Raw genomic sequence first — 21,321 nt, forward strand, 5'->3', positions numbered from 1 at the left:
CGAGTTGCCAACTCCATTCTCATGTAACCCTCCTCACACTGCTCCAGAGAATCACAGATGGGCTCCGGCACTCTCCCTGGGTCGACCGACCACCTTTCTACCTCCTCCCAAGTTGTCACATGGTCCAGATCTCGCTGCTTCTCGTTACCACGCTGCTTGGTCCTTTGGTGGTGGGTGATTCTGTAACGGTTGTCGTCTGGAGAAAGAGAGGAGGACCAAAGCGCAGCGTGGTACGTGTTCATGATTTATTTAACGGAACACTGAAATACAAAACTACAACGTGAATAAACTAAAAAACCGAAACAGTCCTGTAAGGTGCAGAAAACACTAAACATAAAATAATCACCCACAACTAAAATGGGGAAAACAGGCAACCTAATTATGATTCTCAATCAGAAACAACGATCGACAGCTGCCTCTGATTGAGAACCACACCAGGCCAAACACAGAAATACAACATAGAAAAAAGAACATAGACTACCCACCCCAACTCATGCCTTTACCAAACTAACACAAAGACATAATAAAGGAACTAAGGTCAGAACGTGACAATTCCATATGTAACTCTGTGTTGTTGTTTGTGTCACACTGCTTTGCTTTATCTTGGCCAGGTCGCAAGTTGTAAATTAGAACTTGTTCTCAACTAGCTTACCTGGTTAAATGAAGGTGGAACATTAATATCTTATGTTTTGAGAACATGGCAACCATATTCTGTGTATGGTTGGTAGGACGTTAATGGAATATTCTCCTAACCCTCCGAGAACTGGACACATGAATGTTCTTGCAACGTTCCCATTAAACGTATTTAGAACATTCATATTTTAAGTACTGAGAACATTGTTAAGCACGTTCTGGCTAAGTCATATTTGACATTAAGAGAATGTGTCTCATGGAAACATTCCTTGCACATCAATGGAACATTCCAATAAAACTTTTTATTTAAATACCTGAGACTCTTAAACTTCTTAGGGATCAAATCCCGTTACCGGGATCAATTTGACAACATGCGGTGAAATGGCAGAGCGCTAAATTCAAATTAAATTACTATAAATATTAAACTTTCATGAAATCACACATGCAATACACCAAATGAAAGCTACACTTGTTGTTAATCCAGCCAATGTGTCAGATTTCAAAAAGGCTTTACGGCGAAAGCAAACCATGCTATTATCTGAGGACAGCACCCCATCAAACAAACACAGACAATCATAATTCAACCCGCCAGGCCCGACACGAAACCCAGATATAACGATATAATTCATGCCTTACCTGTGACAAGCTTTTTCTGTTGGCACTCCAATATGTCCCATAAACATCATAAAAGGTCCTTTTGTTCGATTAATTCTGTCGTTATATCCAAAATGTCCATTTATTTGGCGCGTTTGATCCAGAAAAACCCTGGTTCCAACTCGCGCAACATGGGAAAGATTAACAGAGCAAAGTACAGTTCCTTGATGAAAATCTACGCCAGAATATTTGGGTCCTCAGACTGGGGCGAAGGTTTACCTTTCAACAGGACAATGACAAAGCACACATCCAGTGGCTTCGGGACAAGTCTCTGAATGTCCTTGTGTGCCCAGCCAGAGCCCAGACTTAAATCCGATCGAACATCTCTGGAGAGACCTGAAAATAGCTGTGCAGCAACGCTCCCCATCCAACCTGACAGCGCTTGAGAGGACCTGCTCAGAAGAATGAAAAGAAAACTCCCCAAATACTGGTGTGCCAAGCTTGTAGTGTCATAACCAAGAAGACTCAATGCTGTAATCGCTGCCATAGGTGCTTCAACAAAGTACTGAGTATATGATCTGAATACTTATGTAAATGTTATGTTTTTTTTATACATATGCAAAAATGTCTAAAAACCTGTTTTTCCTTTGTCATTATGGAGTATTGTGTGTAGATTGATGAGAAAAAGGGGTCTGAATACTTTCCGAATGCACTGTAGCTTGTCAGTCTAAACAGCATGTTGATACTCACAGTTGTTGAAAGAGTCTAATTAGCAAACAGTGAAAGACATATCAAGCGAAATTTTATTTTTATGTGGTCCACAGAAATGCCCATTTTTTAACTTCTTAAACCCATTCCCAATTTGTCTCTCCTCCAGACTTCCCTCCCGTGTTCCACATCAAGTTGAGGGACCACGTCCTGCTAGAGGGAGATCCCATCACCCTTAGCTGCCTCCCTGCTGGCAGCCCCCACCCACACATCTCCTGGATGAAAGGTAATAACTTCATATACGAGCAGAATGTAATATCAACCCCTGTAGTATCTTCAGAAAGCATTCAGACTACTTGACTTTTTACACATTTTGCTAAATTAGAGCCTTCATCTAAATTGTATTTTGTTTTAATTCCCCTAATCAATCTACACATAAATACCCCATAAAACTGAAATAGTACATTTAAATAAGTATTCAGAACCTTTACTCGGTGCTTTGAAGCACCGAGTAAAGCAATCTTCTTGAGTATGACGCTACAGGCTTTGCACACATGTATTTGGGGAGTTTCTCCCATTCTTCTCTGCAGATCCTCTCAAGCTCTGTCAGGTTGGATGGGGAGCATTAATGCACAGCTATTTTCAGGTCTCGCCAGAGATGTTCGATCAGGTTTAAGTCTGGGCTCTGGCTGGGCCAGTCCAGGACATTCAGAGACTTGTCCCAACGCCACTCCTGCATTGCCTTAGCTGAGTGCTTAGGGTCGTTGTCCTGTTGGAAGGTAAGCCTTCACCCCAGTCTGAGGTCCTGAGCGCTCTGAAGAGGGTTTTCATCAAGGATCTCTCTGTACTTTGCTCCGTTCATCTTTGCCTCAATCTTGACTAGTCTCCCAATCCCTGCCGCTAAAAAAACATTTCCACGGGATGATTCTGCCAACACCATGCTTCACCATAGGGATGGTGCCAGGTTTCCTCCAGACCTGACACTTGGGATTCAGGCCAAAGAGTTCAGTCTTGGTTTCATCAGACCAGAGACATTTGTTTCTCATGGTCTGAGAGTCCTGAGGTGCCTCTGGACAAACTCCTAGTACGCTGTCATGTGCCTTTTACTGAGTAGTAGCTTTTATCTGGCCACTCTACCATAAATGCCTGTTTGGTGGATTGCTGCAGAGATGGTTGTCCTTCTGGAAGGTTCTCCCATCTCCACAGAGGAACTCTGGAGCTCTGTCAGAGTGACCATTGGGTTCTTGGTCACCTCCCTGATCAAGGCTCTTCTCCCCCGGTTGCTCAATTTGGCCGAGTGGCTAGCTCTAGGTAGAGTCTTGGTGGCTCCAAACTTATGGAGGCGACTGTGTTCATGGGGAACTTCAATGATGCAAAAATGTTTTGGTACCCTTCCCCAGATCTGTGCCTCGATGCAATCCTGTCTCGGAGCTACTCTGACATGCATTGTCAACTGTGGGACCATATATAGGCATGTATGTGCCTTTCCAAATATTGTCCTATCAATTGAATTTACCACAGGTGGACTCCAATCAGGTTGTAGAAATATCTCAAGGATGATCAATGAAAACAGGATTTACCTGAGCTCAATTTCAAGTCTCATAGCAAAGGGTCTGACTACTTACAGTATGCGAATAAGGTATTTCTGTTTTTATTTATTTTATTAATTTTAAAATAAGGCTGTAACGTAACAATATGTGGAAAAGGTTAAAGGGTCTGAATACTTTCCGAATGCATTGTAAATGCATCATATTGCATTATAACTGTTGGCTTTAACCTTTCTAAGATATCGGTTCCCATTTGGGACTCTACCCTCCCACGTTCAGATGGAACGGTGGCGCATGGAACGCAAAAATATTCTTAGAAATATTTAACCTCCACACATTAACAAGTCCAATAGCTCAAATGAAAGATAAACACCTTGTTCATCTAGCCAGCAAGTCAGATTCGGCGAAAACATAGCACATATATATGTCAAACCACCACCAGACACAGCTCATTTAAATAGCCAAAACATGCAATCAACAAACGCAGGATTAAAAAATAAATCGTTCACTAACCTTTTGAAAATCTTAATCAGATGACAGTAATAGGACATGTTACACAGTACATTTTTTTTTTTCAATAATATGCCATTTATATCCATAAATGTCAATTTACAGTGAGTTCACGTTCAGAAATTACTCAAAAATGTCCGCAGGAAATCTAGGTAGCGCGGCAAGATAACGTAAATAGACATCATAAACTTTGACTAAATATACATGTTCTACATATAGTTAGAAAGATACACTGCTTCTTTATGCAACCGCTTTGTTAGATTTATTTTTAACGTTACAGAAATCGCACACTATTCAATATGCTGAGACGGCGCTCAGATACAAGCTACATTTCTCCGTAATGTTGGAGTCAACAGAAACACAGATTTCAGCATAAATATTCCCTTACCTTCGATGGTCTTCGTTCAGAATGTTCTGGAAGGCTTCATACTTACCCAATACATCGTTTGGTTTCAAGTCTTGCGTCTTTGTATTAGCTACTGCTAATAACATCAGTTGAAATGCACCCAAAATGTCCTCTGGTCCGGAAAAGTTGCGCATCAAAACTTCAAAATTACATATTATATGTCGACTAAACAGGTCAAACTAAGTGCAGAAGCAAGCTTTATGATGTTTTAGACACACAAAACAAACTTCAATTCAATCGGCCATCGTCTGCCCTTCTCTTGAGTGCTGGAACAAAGGAATGGCTGGGACCAATTCGCGCCACAACGCACAACCTATTTTCTCGTGGCACGCACTAATTTCACTCCCATAGGGTCAATTCTGGCGGGATTTGAACGATTTAAAGCTCTACTGAAAGAGGACATCTAGCGGAAGACATAGAAAGTCCCCAGAATCATAACTGGTTGGGAAGGGTGGGGGCGATGACGTCAAAGTTGCTCCAACTTTTCATGACCACAGAAACTAGTTTGGAAGAATGCCTGCCCTGTGAGTTCTGCTATACTTACAGACATAATTCCAACGGTTTTAGAAGCTTTAGAGTGTTTTCTATCCAATAATAATTATTATATGCATATATTAGCAATTTTTGACAGATTTTTTTTTCAGTTTACTAGGGGTACCCAATCTCTCCAAAGGGGGCATATGTCTGCCATATCCTTAGTGTACCTTTTCCTCCCATTTCAGATAAGAAGCCTCTGCAGATTGATGCCAGAATGAACATGATCTCCTGTCCGGATGGCAGGCAGCTGCTGATGATCATGACAACCACTAAGAAGGATGCAGGGCTATACGAGTGTGTAGCTACCAACCCTCTGGCTTCGGTCTCCAGCTCCTGTACTCTCTCCCTTGCTCGTAAGTGTCACACACCTCAGAGAGGGAAATAGAGGGAGAGAGAGAATTTTAGTTATTTTTTTGTTGGTTTTCTAAATTACAGATTTTCCTGCTCTATTATTTAGGTTTGGATAGACTCCTTGGCCAACTCAGTTGTTCGAAATAACCTATTCTAGCGCAAATTCCTTTCTAATTCTGTCACGTCAGAAAATGATACCCAATGAATTACCATCAACTTGATATTGATCTATCTTTAGACCAAATCTCTTGCAACTGAAAATCTTTTTTATTTAGGCCTAATCATTTGAAACACTTTTAGTAGTTTTGAATGAACAGGACTGAGTTGTACCTATACCTCTCTGCCCTTCTAGGGCTGCCCAATCATCCTGGGACTCCTGAGGTTCCCCAGCGCTATAAGAACACTGCCCTGGTCCTCTGGAGGCCATCAGACACTACAGCCCCCTGCACCTACTCTCTGGAGAGAAAAGCAGAGGGTGAGTCATGGTGTCACATACACTCACGGATATCACTTCATTCATATCTTTTCAAAGTCTGAACTTAAAGCCATACTGTCCAAATTCAGTTGTACGCCAAATGTACACATTCCAACACATTATTGCTCTGCTGCAGTCATTAGCAATATTGCAGTGTTCTGTTCAATCACTGATAGAAATACATTTACATTTAAAATTGTAATAATTTTATCAAGGCACAAGGCGAGACCCAAATGCAGACGCAGGAGGCAGATGGTTGGAGTCTTACAATGTTTATTCATCCAAAAGGAGTAGGCAAGAGAATTTTTGTGGACAGGCAAAAAGGTCAAAACCAGATCAGAGCCCAGGAGGTACAGAGTGGCAGAGAGGCTTGTAGTTAAATAGTCAGGCAGGCGGGTACAAAGTCCAGAAACAGGTAAGGGTCAAAACCGGGAGGACTAGAAAAAGAAGAATGCAAAAAGCAGTAGAACGGGAAAAAAGCTGGTTGACTTGGAAACATACCAGAGGAACTGGCACAGAGAGACAGGAAACACAGGGATAAATACACTGGGAAAATAAGCCACACCTGGAGGGGGTGGAGACAATCAGAAGGACAGATGAAACAGATCAGGCCGTGACACATTTAGCAGACACTCTTATTCAGAGCGACTTACAGTTAGTTTAATCATCTTGATAGCTAGGTGGGGTTAAGTGCAAGGGGGCTCAAGTGCAAGGGGGGGTCAAGTGCAAGTGCTGGTAAAATTTTTACATTTTGTATTTAAGGTGAGGAGGTGGATTGTTTAAGATACTGTTTGAAGAGGTAGGGTTTCAGATGTTTTCAGGAGATGGGTAGGGACTCTGTTCTAGTTTCAGGGGGTAGCTGGCTCCACCATTGGGGTGCCAGGACAGAGAAGAGCTTGGACTGGGCTGAGCAGGAGCTGCCCCTTCCGTAGGGGGGGAGGGCCAAGAGACGTGAGATGGCTGAACGAAGTGCTCGGGTTGGGTTGTAGGGTTTGAGCATAGCATGAAGGTAGGGAGGCGCTGTTCCTCCTGCTGTTCCATAGGTAAGCAACATGGACTTGTAGTGGAAGCGATCTTCGACTGAAAGCCAGCGGAGTGTGCAGAGGAGCTGGGTGACACGAGATACATTTTTTTTAATGCAGCTCTGTTATGCCAATGATTCATTCAAAATAACTGCCTTCCGGTACCTTTTTCTTTGACGATTGATTTAAATGTGTCTTTCTAAATGAAATATAAACATGAACACGTAAATGTATGTCTATGGTCTTTCTCCCCCAGGTGAGAGTAACTGGCTCATCGTGGCCACTGGAGTGGCTGACTGTTACTACAATGTGGTAGACTTGCCAGGAAGGGGCACCTTCAGGTTTAGAGTGGCGTGTGTGAACAAGGCAGGCCAAGGACCCTACAGTAACCTCTCAGAGTTAGTGTGCCTGGACGCCTCAGGTATGTGCTACTTTCTACTATGAAGACCTTACTATGAAGACCTAACGGTAATACAGTATGTCATTATTATCATACATTTATTTTCCAATTGGTTTAAATGTTTGCACACATGTATGATGTACTAGGCACCTGGAGATTGACAAACTCTCTAAACTCTGTAAACTCCTATACTTTCTCCATCAAATATGAATGTTTCCTAGCAAAGTCTTTTTCAGAGAATTCTACAAGAGGGCTCACTCTCGTAATACTAAGAACTGTATTATTCTGAATCAACAGCACCAACCAAATCCAGTGGATCAGTCGTTGTGAAGACAGTCCATGCAGCACCGGTTGTCAAAACGTCAGCAATTACCGTCCCCTCCATGAAGCCTGTGCCTAGTAAAGTGCCGACCCCAGCCCCATCTTTCTCCCCATCCACACAGACCCCATCCCCCTCCGCTGCTGCTCCTGCTCCTGCTGTACCAGCGGCCAAGTCTATTGCTTCTATCCCCGCTTTTAAACCTGTTGATTCCAAACACTCAGTCCCTCAGACCCTAACCAGCGCTGCCTCTGCCCCCATTGTTACTAATGTGGCCCCATCCCATCGGGCCATCCCTGAGATCCAAATCCCATCTCCAGTTCAGTCCGCTCCTGCCCCGGCTAAAGCCAAGACCACCATCAATATCAACGTCACGAAAACAGCACAGTCTCAACTGGGAACCGTAACCAAGCTCGCTCCTCCTATCGTTCTCCCCAAACCCCAGAGTCCCATCAATATCGTCTCGCCCATGACTAAGACCCCGCCCCCACCTGTGGCCCCTCCCACAGCCATCGGCAAACCCATTTCGTCTGTGCCCATGTATGCGCCAATACCGGCTACCACGGCACGCGACATCCCACCATCCCCCTCCACCCCCATCTCACCCCCGGTGGTGCTGGTTTCCAGCATGAGTCCTGTAGGGGATGGTGGGGTTACACCCACACGTATGACACCGTCTGGGCGGATGACCCCCTCCGGCACCCTGTCAGGACGCAAGACGCCCTTGGGGGGACGCCCAGGTGAGAGTTCCCTGCGCCAGGGAGTGCCCCAGAAACCGTACACCTTCATGGATGAGAAGGCCAGGTAAAGAATGTAAAAAGTAATGTCCACAATGTTCCCACAGTGTTATGCTCAGGGATATTTTAGACACAGCATTTCCCTCTAGACTGTCTATCCATAACTGTGTTATTACACTGAACAAAAATGCAACATGCAACAATTTAAAAGATTTTACTGAGTTACTGTTCATTTAAGGAAATCAATAAATTGAAATAAATGAATTAGGCCGTGATCTATGGATTTCACATGACTGGGAATACAGATATGCCTCTGTTGGTCACAGATACAATACATGACCAAAAGTATGTGAACACCTGCTCGTCGAACATCTCATTCCAAAATCATGGGCATTAATATGGAGTTGGTCTCCCCTTTGCTGCTATAACAGCCTCCACTCTTCTGGGAAGGCTTTCCACTAAATGTTGGAACATTGCTGCAGGGACTTTCTTCCATTCAGCCACAAGAGCATTATTTAGGTCGGGCACTGATGTTGGGCGATTAGGCGTGGCTCGCAGCCGGCGTTCCAATTCATCCCAAAGTTGTTCGATGAGGTTGTGGTCAGGGCTCTGTGCAGGCTATTCAAGTTCTTCCACACCAATCTCAACAAAACATTTCTGTATAGACCTTGCTTGGTGCAAGGGGGCATTGTCATGCTGAAATAGGAAAGGGCCTTCCCCAAACTGTTGCCCCAATGTTGGAAGCACAGAATCGTCTAGAATGTCATTGTATGCTGTAGCATTAAGATTTCCCTTCAATGGACCTAAGGGGCCTAGCCCGAACCATGAAAAACAGCCCCAGACCATTATTCCTCCTGAACCAAACTTTACAGTTGACACTATGCATTCGGGCAGGTAGCTTTCTCCTCATCCACCAAACCCAGATTCATCTGTCGGACTGCCAGATGGTGAAGCGTGATTCATCACGCCAAAGAATGTGTTTCCACTGCTCCAGATTCCAATGGCGGCAAGCTTTACACCACTCCAACTGACGCTTGGCGATCTTAGACTCGTGTTAGGCTGGCCGGCCACGGAAACCCGTTTCATTAATCTCCCGACGAACCGTTCTTGTGCTGACGTTGCTTCTTGTTTGACAGTTTGTGCAGAAATTCTTCAGTTGTGCCATCCCACAGTTTCATCAGCTGTCTGGGTGGCTGGTCTCAGACGATCCCACAGGTGAAGGAGCCAAATGTGGACGTCCTGGGCTGGCATGGTTACGCGTGGTCTGCAGTTGTGAGGCCGGTTTGGCGTACTGCCAAATTCTTTAAAAAGACGTTTGAGGTGATGGTAGAGAAAGTAATGTCCTGCCTGCCAATTCCACGCCCTCTCAAAACTTTAGACATCTGTGGCATTGTGTTGTGTGACAAAACTACACATTTTAGAGTGGCCTTTTATTGTCCCCAGCATAATACATTTTAGCACAGAATCTGAAAAAAAAAGTTTTCTAGGATTATTTTATTTCATGAAACATGGGACGGACACTTTACATGTTGCATTTATATTTTTGGTCAGTATATTATTATTATCAAACACTATTATTATTATTTATTATATAATGCATTTCCCTGGAAATCTACCTCTAATTCAATGTCTAATTCTGTTAGAATTACTTTTGAGTCTGTTGTAATGTTGATACATTTAGAGAGACATCATACAGTCTATTATAAGCCTTATTTTACAACATTTGAATGGTTTGTATACAGTTATACTTGATGGCTTTTTTTGAATTGTCAACTCAAGGTTGTCTCTTTGTTTGTCTTTAAGGGGCCGCTTTGGCGTGATCCGAGAGTGTAGAGAGAACGCCACGGGCAACCTGTTCATGGCTAAGATTGTGCCCTACGAGGCAGACAATAAACAGACAGTGCTGCAGGAGTACGACATCCTCAAGTCCCTCCACCACGACAAGATCATGGCTCTGCATGAGGCTTATGTCACGCCCCGCTACCTAGTGCTCATCTCGGAGTGCTGCAGTGGAAAAGAGCTCCTCTACAGCCTCATCGACAGGTCAGACAGCACAAATTCGTATGTGTACCAACTAATGGAAATAACTATCTTATTTCTGTTATATGATTTTGTATGTAATGATTACTTTTGCTCTGTATAGTATCCCTGGGCCAGGGTTGGGGTCCATTCCATTAGATTTCTCCTTTGAAAATCTATTTATCTTCAAGGACATCTTTGGAAATGAGTGTTTCTATTAATGCTTTAAAGGGCTATAGTTAAAGGGATGCAATGCAAATCTTGTGGTATTCTTTTTTTACCCAAGTCAAATCAAAAGAAATTGGATTTCAGTTTACTTTCTCAATTGATGGAATTGACCTCAACACTTTCATCCTTTGTTGTACCCCTAGATTCCGCTACTCAGAGGATGACGTGGTGGGCTACATCGTTCAGGTCCTGCAGGGTTTGGATTACCTGCACAACCGCCGCATCCTGCACTTAGACGTCAAGCCGGAGAACATCATCATCACCTACATGAACGTAGTGAAGATCATTGACTTTGGCAGCGCCCAGACCTTTAACCCACTCTTCCTCAAGCAGTTCAGCCCACCTGTTGGAACTCTGGAGTATATGTGTAAGTCATGAGAATGATCTAAATCAGTGTCTCTCAACCCAATCCTAAGGGTTGAAACTGAAAAATGGTGAAAAATGTTGTTCTTGCCTGGCGCTAACATACCTGATTCAACTTATCAATCAAATATGTATAATAGGGAGGAATCCTTGTGTATAATAATATGTATTAATGTGTTTTTAAACCTGGGCAATCTGAACAGGGAATTTCAAGCATATCAAAATGTGTTCTGTGCAGAAAATGCTCTGTAGCCAATCGGTCTGTCTCTGTGGCACAATGTAGACACAGACGGTAAGGGATGGCTCATAATACCATGTACAGATGAACCGACTGAGGGATGAACAGATTGTGATAGATGAATCTTTGATCAATTAATCATGTGTTAATACCAGATACAGTATGTGAACACACGCTAGTTGTGCAACTTTGTGTCCTGAATGCCTCAAAGTTCTCACACTAACCTTTCCCTAACCTGTTCTCTTTTTCCTAACCTTTCCCTAAAGCGCCTGAGATGTTGAAAGGGGATGTGGTGGGCCCTCCGGCTGACATTTGGAGTGTAGGCGTGTTGACCTTCATCATGTGAGTATGGCCAAAGCTTTGGGTCAATGTCATTTGAACTCATTTGAAATGTAAGCCAAATCCCAGTTCATTCAAGTACCATTCATGAGTTGCAATTTGTCCCTATACAGTTCTGTAAGTTCAATTTTTTATTTTTATGAATGAATCCATTTTTGCAGCCATCTACACAGTGTAAGAGATGGGCACCTGCTTTACATAAATAAAATCAAACTTTAACGTTCATCTGAATGTCTCAACACACACATTGTTACACATTAATATTTGACTGTGTTAATTTGTTTATTTTAAGTGCTCTGTCCTGTATGTTTATTTCAAACCTATTTAAAACCCATTTCAAACGTTTTCAGGCTAAGCGGAAGGTCGCCCTTCATGGATTATGATCCACAGGAGGCTGAAGCCAGAATCCTGGCAGCCAAGTTTGACTTGGGCAAACTCTACCAGAATGTGTCTCAAAGTGCCTCTCTGTTTTTAAAGAAGATCCTGTGTAGCTACCCTTGGTAAGTGCAGCTGATAATTAATACCAATTAAGTGCTCTTTTCTTTAGATGAATTGGTCCATTGATTATATTATCTACTGTCTGCACTGACCCTGGTTGTAACCTCCGTTTCAGGGCCCGTCCTTCCATCAAGGACTGCTACAACAACTCATGGCTCCAGGATGCCTACCTGATGCGGCTGCGGCGGCAGACCCTCACCTTCACCACCACGCGCCTCAAGGAATACCTGGACGAACAGCAGAGCCTGCGGGTGGGGGTGGCCACCAAGCACAAGGTCCTTCTCCGGTCATACCAGAGCTCGACCCAGTCACCCACCAGCCCTATACCCCCTTTGCCCATGACACCGGTCACACAGTGAGCACGGCTTCATATGTCAAATGCATGAAGGCAGGAGCTGTTGCCTGAGAGGAAGTACGCAATCTAAACGAGGCAGGTCTTAGGACCGAGCTCCCTAACTTGGTGAGATGAGGTGTGACTTTGACCTTTTCATCCAAATGGACATAAAATCACAAAATCCAGCACTGGTTCTGAATATTGAGGACCTAACCTCTCTGCCTCCACCAGAAAGTCCCTATACTAAGCCTACAGGAAGCCCCACATTTTTTGTCTTGCAATGAGACAATCCCGCGATGGTTCTTTGTGTATTTCATGGGGTGATACATGTTTCTCAAGGACTGGATGCCAGCTCAAAGTTCCAAACCTCTGCTCTCTTTTTTTATGTTAACAATCTCAAAAAGTTTTCATCTGATCCTCTTGTATCCTCTTGTATCCATGTACACCAGATATCTTCTCGAAACATCTAGTGCATGTGTGATTTTATCTTTCCCTAGGATAATGACATTTGTGGAGATTACGTCTCTTCTAAGCAATTTTTTATGAACAAAGCGACACTACTGATAACATCTTTAACCCATGATTTTGGGTGCTACGGTATGCACACCATAGTGCTCAGTGTCATTTTCTATCTCTGATCATCAGAATGTTCTTGAAAACACAAGACGGAATAAATGCATTTTTATTTTTTATTTAGTCAGTTAAGAACAAATTCTTATTTTCAATGACGGCCTGGGAACAGTGGGTTAACTGCCTGTTCAGGGGCAGAACGACAGATTTGTACCTTGTCAGTTCGGGGGTTTGAACTCGCAACCTTCCGGTTACTAGTCCAACGCTCTAACCACTAGGCTACCCTGCCGCCGCATTGAGAAGTAATTGTTAGCTAAATGGTCGAGGCAAGATCAGCAAGAGCTACCAGAACAGTGAACAACCAATCAATGCAACCCAAATCAAGGAATAGGACACCATCTGCCTGAAAATATTCTTAAAGGCATTCTGATTTGGCCCGTTGAGTCTTTGTCATTATATATTACTATGTCAATGGCTACATGTTCCTATAGTTCCCATAATTCATGGACATTGCAGAGGATTTGTGTATACCAAGTCTGTGTATACAAAGGCTGCCTTGAACTCCAGTACCTTAGATTCACATTAGCTGAGGGTGTCTTGAGTCACAGGGTATAATGTGGAAGGGTCATGCTGTAGCTTACAAGTGCCCTTACTAGAGTTCAGATTGAACATTTTGACAAATTACATTTGCAAAATGTGAATGGTTAGAGGGAGTGATGAGTGGCTTAATCTACAGTTAAACAGGGCCTCTTTGACTGTAAGAATGTAAATTAGTACACAGATAATACAAGTTCCCACTTTTAAATTAGGATGATGCTTGGAGAAAGAATGTATCTTTGTTTTGGGGTTATTGCCATATTTGAAAAATAAACGTGTGTAGGTGCATGTCAGTCACATCCATGCAGATGAAGAAAGTGTGAACGTTTCATAAACATTTGAGAATTTAGTTATTTGATTCTGTTTTAATATCTTCATCATCCAACATCGAAACGGTTTAACAAAAGAGATTTAATATTATAGATACAATATATATTTATTGTGGTATAGTCATGAAGTGATGCGGCAAATGAGTGTCATGAAGTTGATTTTACTTTACATTGTATTTCAGTTTTTAAATCAGCAGTTTGTTAACAATTAAGTATTTCAGCAGGATTCTTGTAGTTGAATACCATTGTCAAGTATGATATTAGTTTGATGCCTGCCCTGTGCGTCATATCATGCAGTTTTGTATACAATTATGATATGCCCAATTTCTTGGATGACAGGAGTACTTGGGGTAAATCTACAAAATGGATTAAGAATACATTTCAATGGATTGTGAAGACCGTATTAACATTTAAAAAGAGAGAGAGTGAATATTGATGTATGAAGACAAAGAAGGAACGTGCAAGACACCTCCAGTACGTTAAGAAGTAAAGTAATTGCAAATTATTTTGGAATGGAACTGTTTGCAAGGTTGGTAATGATAAAGTTAATAGTTTTGTACCAAAGTAAGATACCTTGAATTATTGCAGTGTCCCATGTAATGCACATTGAAACACAAGCATTTGCTTTGTATGTTGAGAATCAATATTAGCTTTAATTAAATATTTTATTCGGGGGAGGGGGGGAGTATTATGATACTGGATGGCTTTGTGTGTGTGTGTGTGCGCGTTTATTTATTTATTCATTGATTGAGCAATTCAGCTTGGGCCTAGATTAAATCAGATCAAGCGTTAAGCGGTGATAGCCGACACCCTAGCTGATGTTTTGGCAGTGTCGGAGGTGAAACTGCATTGGAGCTGTCAAATCATTGTCCCGAAAACACACCCATGAGAAAGTGTATGCTATATAAGTGATAATGCCCTAGAAGCTGGTATTTAGAGGATATATTGACATGGGTGTTGTTAGGCCCAAGACAAAGTCAAGGGCCGGCAAACCGTGCCAATATATCCTCCAAACACCGGCTTTGAGTGCATTATCACTTTTATACAACAGGTTACCAACATACTCAAATAATGATTCAGATTTTTCATTAAAAACCTTATTTCGATGATTGTATTCATACTATTTCATCCTTCCTCAAGATATAGTCCCGACACAAATCTATGGTTGTTATCCAAGCCGGCTGGTCGTTCGTTCTATCGGTTCAGTTGCCAGAGACGGGACCCAGTCGTTCCGTGTTTTTGTTCTGTATCTACGGACGCGACCCAGTTATTCGTTCTAAATATTCCGTTGCCATCCTGGCTGGCAACGTTCTTATCCCTTGCTTGATAGCTAGCCAACTACGGCTAACTTAGTCACCTCAAAAAGTGCAGCCAGAATAACAGCAAATTAGCCGCATTTGCATTTGTTTAAGCTGTTTTCTAGTGACAGTTATCTGGATACATCCATAACAATGAGCTAATGAGGCATGATTTTGCCTGGCATAGAAAATATACTCTCTCGTTAGGACACTGTTGTTCAGAGGAGCTAGCCAACAACAAGGCTAACACAATCACTTCAAACTGAAGTTGGAAAGACTGCAAACTAGCTGCTCTTCGTTTCATTTGACCTTTTAACAATTTACATTTCTTTGTATATATCCATAAACATTTTCTCAGATGATTTGTGATTTCGACTGGCTGAGAAACGCTGTCTGCATGCTGTATCGTCCCGACTCCCGACACGTTCATTACTATGGGACAGCTGGAGATCGAATTTGAATATTGAAACTAAATGTTAGTCTAAAAGAAATGTGAGATAATGTCGAGATAATGACTCTCAAATTGAAAAACATTAAATTAAATAATGAGGATTTCGATCAGCCTAATCAAGGTATAGATTACAACTGACATTCCAGTGTTATAAGTTGTAAACAAGGCTGCATGAGATTTCTCGTAATGCAACTCTGTGCAGCCAATGGCAATGTCCACTTTAGGTATAATGCTAGGAGCCACTTGTGGATTTGACAGCTCTAATGCAGTTCCACCTCTGACACCGCCAAAACAACCGCTATGATTGAATAGAGCCCTTGATTCGGCTCTTAACCTTCTTTGTTCTGTGGAATCTCTCTGAATCTGGCATGAAATAGCTACGAATAATAATAAAGAACATACATCTTAAACCCATTAATTTCAGTTTGTGTTATTTCAATTGAGCTTTGAGTTATGTCTTTGTTGATCACATTTAAAAAGCACTCATTTGAACAAAAATATTTCATTTTATTTGGAATGTTTACATAATGAATTTGAGTTTGGGGGGCAAAAATGATTACATATTAAAGCTTTAAACCTCACTAAAAGCTTCACTCATACATAAATTATACTTAAACCCAAAATGGTTCTCCAGTAGATTATTAAGAAAGTATCATCCTTTGTTCAAAAATGGCCATTTTGACTTTATAGAGATTACAACTTCTCATTTCAGACTAATTGAAAAATAAAATGTTGTATAAAGTTTTGCCCTTTCTTAAACAAGCCTTACAAAGCTGGTTACAATTTCATTTTCATCCTCCAGAAAATATATAAAAAAATATATGTGATAAATGATGAATACATTTGCATAACACAACCAACCAACAGTAACTCCTGTTCAGGCTATCCTATCCAATCAATCAGCCAGTCGTTATGATATGGGGGGTAGTTTAATGTTAGCACACAGTTAAGCACCACTCTGCCAGGATGCACTTCCACACTCCATCCCCAGGTGGCAGCACCAACTGAGTCCAAGCGCTTAGCCAAGCCTTTATTTGCACACAGGTGTGAGTAATTAGGATTGAGGTCGACTTCCTCATATGAAATCGTTAAGCACTGTATGAATTTAAGACTTTCCAAGCTGATGAAACGAGATGTATGTTAGGAGAAGTACAATATGATCATAAGGGGACATAGAATTCAGATGAGGAATGGAGGGGATGCAGAGGAGGCCGAAGAGAGAGGAGGAGGGTGAGCTTGAGTCGGCTAAACATTTTCAGGAAAAAAGGGAGATGGTTTAATGAAGAAGAATGGTAGAAAGTGTAAGCAGAGTGAGCTGTATGCCAGATCGAGGTCTGGAGGAGGGCATATAAGTGAATGAGGGCGAATTATCAGAGGTGACAGGTGTGGTGAAGTCCTTGGAGACAGGTTTGCACCGGTGGTCAGGATAAAGATGAGTCTGTGACGGTAGAAGTGACATTTTTGGAGAAAGTGGACCACTGCATTTTGGCTGATCCATTTGTGATTTCAGGGTGGGTGAAAATGAGTTGGATGCTGTGGAATCGGTGATGGTAACCCAAAAGTGGACTTGTGATAATTGTTTGTGTTTCTGCTGGTCAAAGGGAGCTGGCGCTTTGCGCCAAACGAATTGGGGCAAGAGAGGTGAATTGTTTTGCTCTCAAGAAAAGGGCATCATTGAAAGGTGAGATTACTGGGATAGCGCTAAATCTTAAAGTGGACCAACTGAAGGGAAAGATTTCCGGTGTTTGTGATGCTCGTCATTTGGTGCGACGCAGGCAGGGTGGCGTGAGTGGTGAAACAGATGAGTCATTGTCTGTTCTTTTAAGTTTTGCTGTTGAGTCTCTGACCAACAAAGTGATGTTAGGATATTTCAGTTATCCCGTACGAGCTTATATGCCGAATATACTACTATACGATGTTACAGGTGTCAAGCTTCTGGGTATGTGGCAGCAGTGTGTAGGGAGGTTCCTGGTGTTTAAGGCACTGCATCGCAGTGCTAGAGGCGTTACTACAGACCCAGGTTCATTCCTGGGATGTTCTAAAAGAAAAAGAACCGCACACCTATTAAGACGAGGTGCTGGCTAGCGGAGTAGGAAACTTAAAAATAAAAGAGCCGCACACGCTAGGAGCTCAGATGCAAAAATGTTATTACCAACGTTTCAACAGCCAAGCTGTCTTCATCAGGGTATAATCACAAACACTGCGGGATGACTCGTTTATATAGTGTCAAAAGACACAGGTGTCTGTAATCATGGCCAAGAGTGGCCTAATATCATTGGTTGTATGCTGTTCTTTGTATGACATTTTAATATTTGATTATTAACCAATGATATTAGGCCACTCTTGGCCATGATTAGACACCTGTGTCTTTTGACACTATATAAACGAGTCATCCCGCAGTGTTTGTGATTATACCCTGATGAAGACAGCTTGGCTGTCGAAACGTTGGTAATTAAATTTTTGCATCTGAGCTAGAGTGTGCGGCTCTCTTTTATTTTCAAGTTCATTCCTGGGATGTGCCACAACTGGCCGTGGCCAGGAGTCCCATAGTAAGAGACACAATTGGCCCAGCATCGTCCAGGGTAAGGGAGGGTTTGGCCGGGAGGGCTTCACTTGGCTCATCATGCCTTAGCGACTCATTGAGGCGGGCCGGGTGCCTGCAGGCTGACCCTGGTCGCAAGTTGAACAGTGTTTCTTCATACACATTGGTGCAGCTGGCTTCCGGGTTAAGCTGGAGGATGTTAAGGAGCGAGGTTAGGTGGGTCTTGTTTCAGAGGACGCATGACTCTACCTTCACCTCTACTGAGCCCGTTGGGGAGTTGCAGCGATGAGATAAGATCAAAAAAGGGGGGGTAATATACTCAAAATAATAATGATACTTTTTAAAAATTACAACTACATTGAGAGCATCTTGACTTGCTGCATCACTGCTCGGTATGGCCACTGTTTGGCATCCGACTGCAAGGCGCTACAGAGGGTAGTGTGTACGGCCCAATATATCACTGGGGCCGATTTCCCTGCCATCCAGGACCTCTCACCTGGTATAGGTGGTGTCAGAGGAAGGCCCTAAAAATTGTCAGATTACAGCCACCGAACTCATAGACTGTTCTCACACAGCAAGGCAGAAGCCAACAGGACCCTGAACAGCTTCTACCCTCAAGCTATAAGACTGATAACTAATAGCTACCTGGAATATTTGCATTGACCTTTTTTGCACTAACCTCTTTTGACTCATCACATAAACTACTGTTTATTATCTACCTCAACCCCTGCACATCAACGCTAGTGCAGTAGTGAGTGCATTCATTTTCTTATTTGTTCATACTTGTCCCCCATGGGAATTGAACCGACAACCCTGGCATTGCAAGTTCCATGCTCTACCAACTGAACCACTCAGGACAGAAAATATAAATGTTCCTATTTATTCCTTGTTATTTTTCAATTTTTCCTCTCTGCATTATTGGGAAGGGCCTATAAGTAAACATTTCACTGTTTGTCAACACATGTTCATTATGTCAAATACAATTTGATTTGATTTAACAAGTGAGGTAATAAGGGATCATAACTTTCACCTCGATTCACCTATCAGTCTGTCATGGAAAGTGCAGATGTTCCTAATGTTCTGTACACTCAGTGTACGTCACAGTGCTTCTATAGCTATATACACCATGATACTGCCTATTTCATTTATTCATTTAGCAAACATAAAGCTCATAATCCAGTGTATTTTTCAGTCAACACACCTATATTTCAGCTTTAATTAGCTTTAAAACAGCAACATTTTCTCTTAGCAACATTGCAAAAATATTTTGAATAGCATGATATTAGCTACATCTTTCTCTTTACCCCGTGACAAAATGTGTAAAATGATATATATATATATATATATATATATATATATATATATATATATATATATATGGGGCCCAACTAATTTTCTGCAAGCCCACCTACCAACGAATTTCTAACTATGCCACTGATTACTAACCTCCATTCTCCTTCGTTAGTCGGTTTCAAGGCTACCCCTGTCGGCTGCTCCTGATCTACAAAATGTACTACCAACATCCAGTTTTCAAGAAACTGTAACAATGCGTCTCTCGAACATCTCGTTATGTCAAGGCAGCATATCGTATTTTTGATCGCTAGAAATAGCCTACTGCTTGGAGGAAAAGCATAAATATTATTCAATAATGTTGTCTACTGTTAAATATCCATTGTGTTATGATCCGCTTACTGTACATATATGTATGAATTGATGAAAAAATAAACATGGGAAATTGTTTTTTGTGGCATTATCGGATATTACAAAATATATAAACTTTTGTCGCTTTAAGACTGGGCTGCCTTGAAACCGTCAAGTTCCATGTTTGTATTGAGAAATTGAAGGTTCTGAACTGAACTCCATATTGAAACAAAGTTGTCAACTAGAATCTCACCCTTTTATTTCTTTATTTTAACATTTTATTTCATATGCACCGATGTTTTCAAGATATTAGCTTTAGAATAGGGGCTATTTTACTTAATTTTCCTGCGGTGAGTGGCAAAATATAAATAATATTTTCTATATTTAAACTTCCTTGAGCTATTATACATAGTCAACATTATAAACGGCTGTTTTTCTTTATTTATGGAACAAATGGACATCTCTTCCTCAATCACGCAAGTAACGAGGGATGAAGAGGATAACTATAGTCTGCGCGACGAAGGTGAGTTTGGAAAAGTTTTCAAGAAGGGTTCTGTTGCGCATGACAAAGTGAATATACATACACAAGACAGGATGGTGTTTAGATGGTCAAGGCCAGAACTAAATAAATAAATCAATTTTAAATTTAAACGGAATATGTAGAGACCCCTGTAATATTGCACAACTATAAACAATTGCTTGAAACTATTGTAATTTACAGTCAAACTTTTGACTAATCGAAACTATCATTGTGAAGCCATATAGCTCGCCTACGACATGGCCCACTGAAAGGCCTAAATTATTATTGAGGGCTAATAACTTTTTGTTTGGCATAGCATCTTGTATTTATAAAAGGATGTAGTTGAAATTATTGAGTCAACGTAGGAAATCACAACCGAGTTTTTGAAAGCGTTGGGGGAAGAGGCGGGGCCGAAATGACTTGAATGACGTTCCCAATGTTTTTGATTTGTGACTTGGACAATCCGACCAAATTCACATAGCAATGTTATAGATCTGTCATTCTCATTGAAAGCAAACATAAGAAGTGGTAGATCTGTTCTATGTGTGCTATTTCTATGCGTCCTGTTCTTAAATTTAGTTTTTGCATCTTTTATTTTCAGTTTTGTACACCAGCTTCAAACCACTGAAAATACATTATTTTTGGTTATGGAAAATATATTTCACAGCGGTTTAGATGGTACAAGGATTCTGTACACTATACTTGCATGTTGAACTGAAATTAGGCAAACTATTAGAATTTTAGAAACTAGGAAATGGCAGGGTGATTTTGGCGTAGTGCAACATGTAAAGTGTTGGTCCCATGTTTCATGAGCTGAAATAAAAGATCCCAGAAATGTTCCACATGCACAAAAAGCTTATTTCGCTCACATTTTGTGCCCAAATGTGTTTACATCCCAGTCACTGAGCATTTCTCCTTTGCCAAGATAATCCATCCACCTGACAGGTGTGGCATATCAAGAAGCTGATTAAACAGCATGATCATTACACAGGTGTCCCTTGTGCTAGGGACAATAAAAGGTCACTCTAAAATGTGCAGTGAGAGTTTTAAGGCAGCGGGCAATTGGCATGCAGAATGCAGAGCTGTTGCCAGAGAATTGAATGTAAATTTTACTA

General features: G+C 41.7%; 2 protein-coding genes across 9 annotated transcripts in view; both read left to right on the plus strand.

Moving 5' to 3' along the window:
- The window catches only part of spegb (striated muscle enriched protein kinase b), a 128,963-nt gene extending 114,626 nt beyond the window's left edge, over positions 1 to 14,337 (plus strand). The window contains exons 32-41 of the mRNA XM_021596902.3: positions 2,105 to 2,221; positions 5,121 to 5,288; positions 5,639 to 5,761; positions 7,040 to 7,204; positions 7,481 to 8,306; positions 10,043 to 10,282; positions 10,630 to 10,853; positions 11,354 to 11,429; positions 11,777 to 11,926; positions 12,040 to 14,337. Coding sequence (XP_021452577.2) covers positions 2,105 to 2,221; positions 5,121 to 5,288; positions 5,639 to 5,761; positions 7,040 to 7,204; positions 7,481 to 8,306; positions 10,043 to 10,282; positions 10,630 to 10,853; positions 11,354 to 11,429; positions 11,777 to 11,926; positions 12,040 to 12,283 — 2,333 coding nt within the window. The 3' untranslated portion in view covers positions 12,284 to 14,337. The remainder of the gene's footprint in view (positions 1 to 2,104; positions 2,222 to 5,120; positions 5,289 to 5,638; positions 5,762 to 7,039; positions 7,205 to 7,480; positions 8,307 to 10,042; positions 10,283 to 10,629; positions 10,854 to 11,353; positions 11,430 to 11,776; positions 11,927 to 12,039) is intronic.
- Positions 14,338 to 19,818: 5,481 nt separating this feature from the next.
- The window catches only part of LOC110519974 (carboxy-terminal domain RNA polymerase II polypeptide A small phosphatase 1), a 47,068-nt gene continuing 45,565 nt past the window's right edge, over positions 19,819 to 21,321 (plus strand). For 3 of the 8 annotated variants that reach the window (XR_016494697.1, XR_016494698.1, XR_016494699.1), the window contains exon 1: positions 20,038 to 20,209. The gene's annotated coding sequence lies outside the window, so the exon portion shown is untranslated. Of the gene's footprint in view, positions 20,210 to 21,321 lie in introns of all 8 variants that reach the window. The other 5 variants (XM_090229525.1, XM_090229524.1, XR_016494695.1 and 2 more) reach the window with 4 other exon arrangements.

This window comes from Oncorhynchus mykiss, chromosome 3, assembly GCF_057628025.1.
Source record: "Oncorhynchus mykiss isolate SJ-2025 chromosome 3, ASM5762802v1, whole genome shotgun sequence".
In the NCBI taxonomy this organism is placed as follows: Eukaryota; Metazoa; Chordata; class Actinopteri; order Salmoniformes; family Salmonidae; genus Oncorhynchus; species Oncorhynchus mykiss.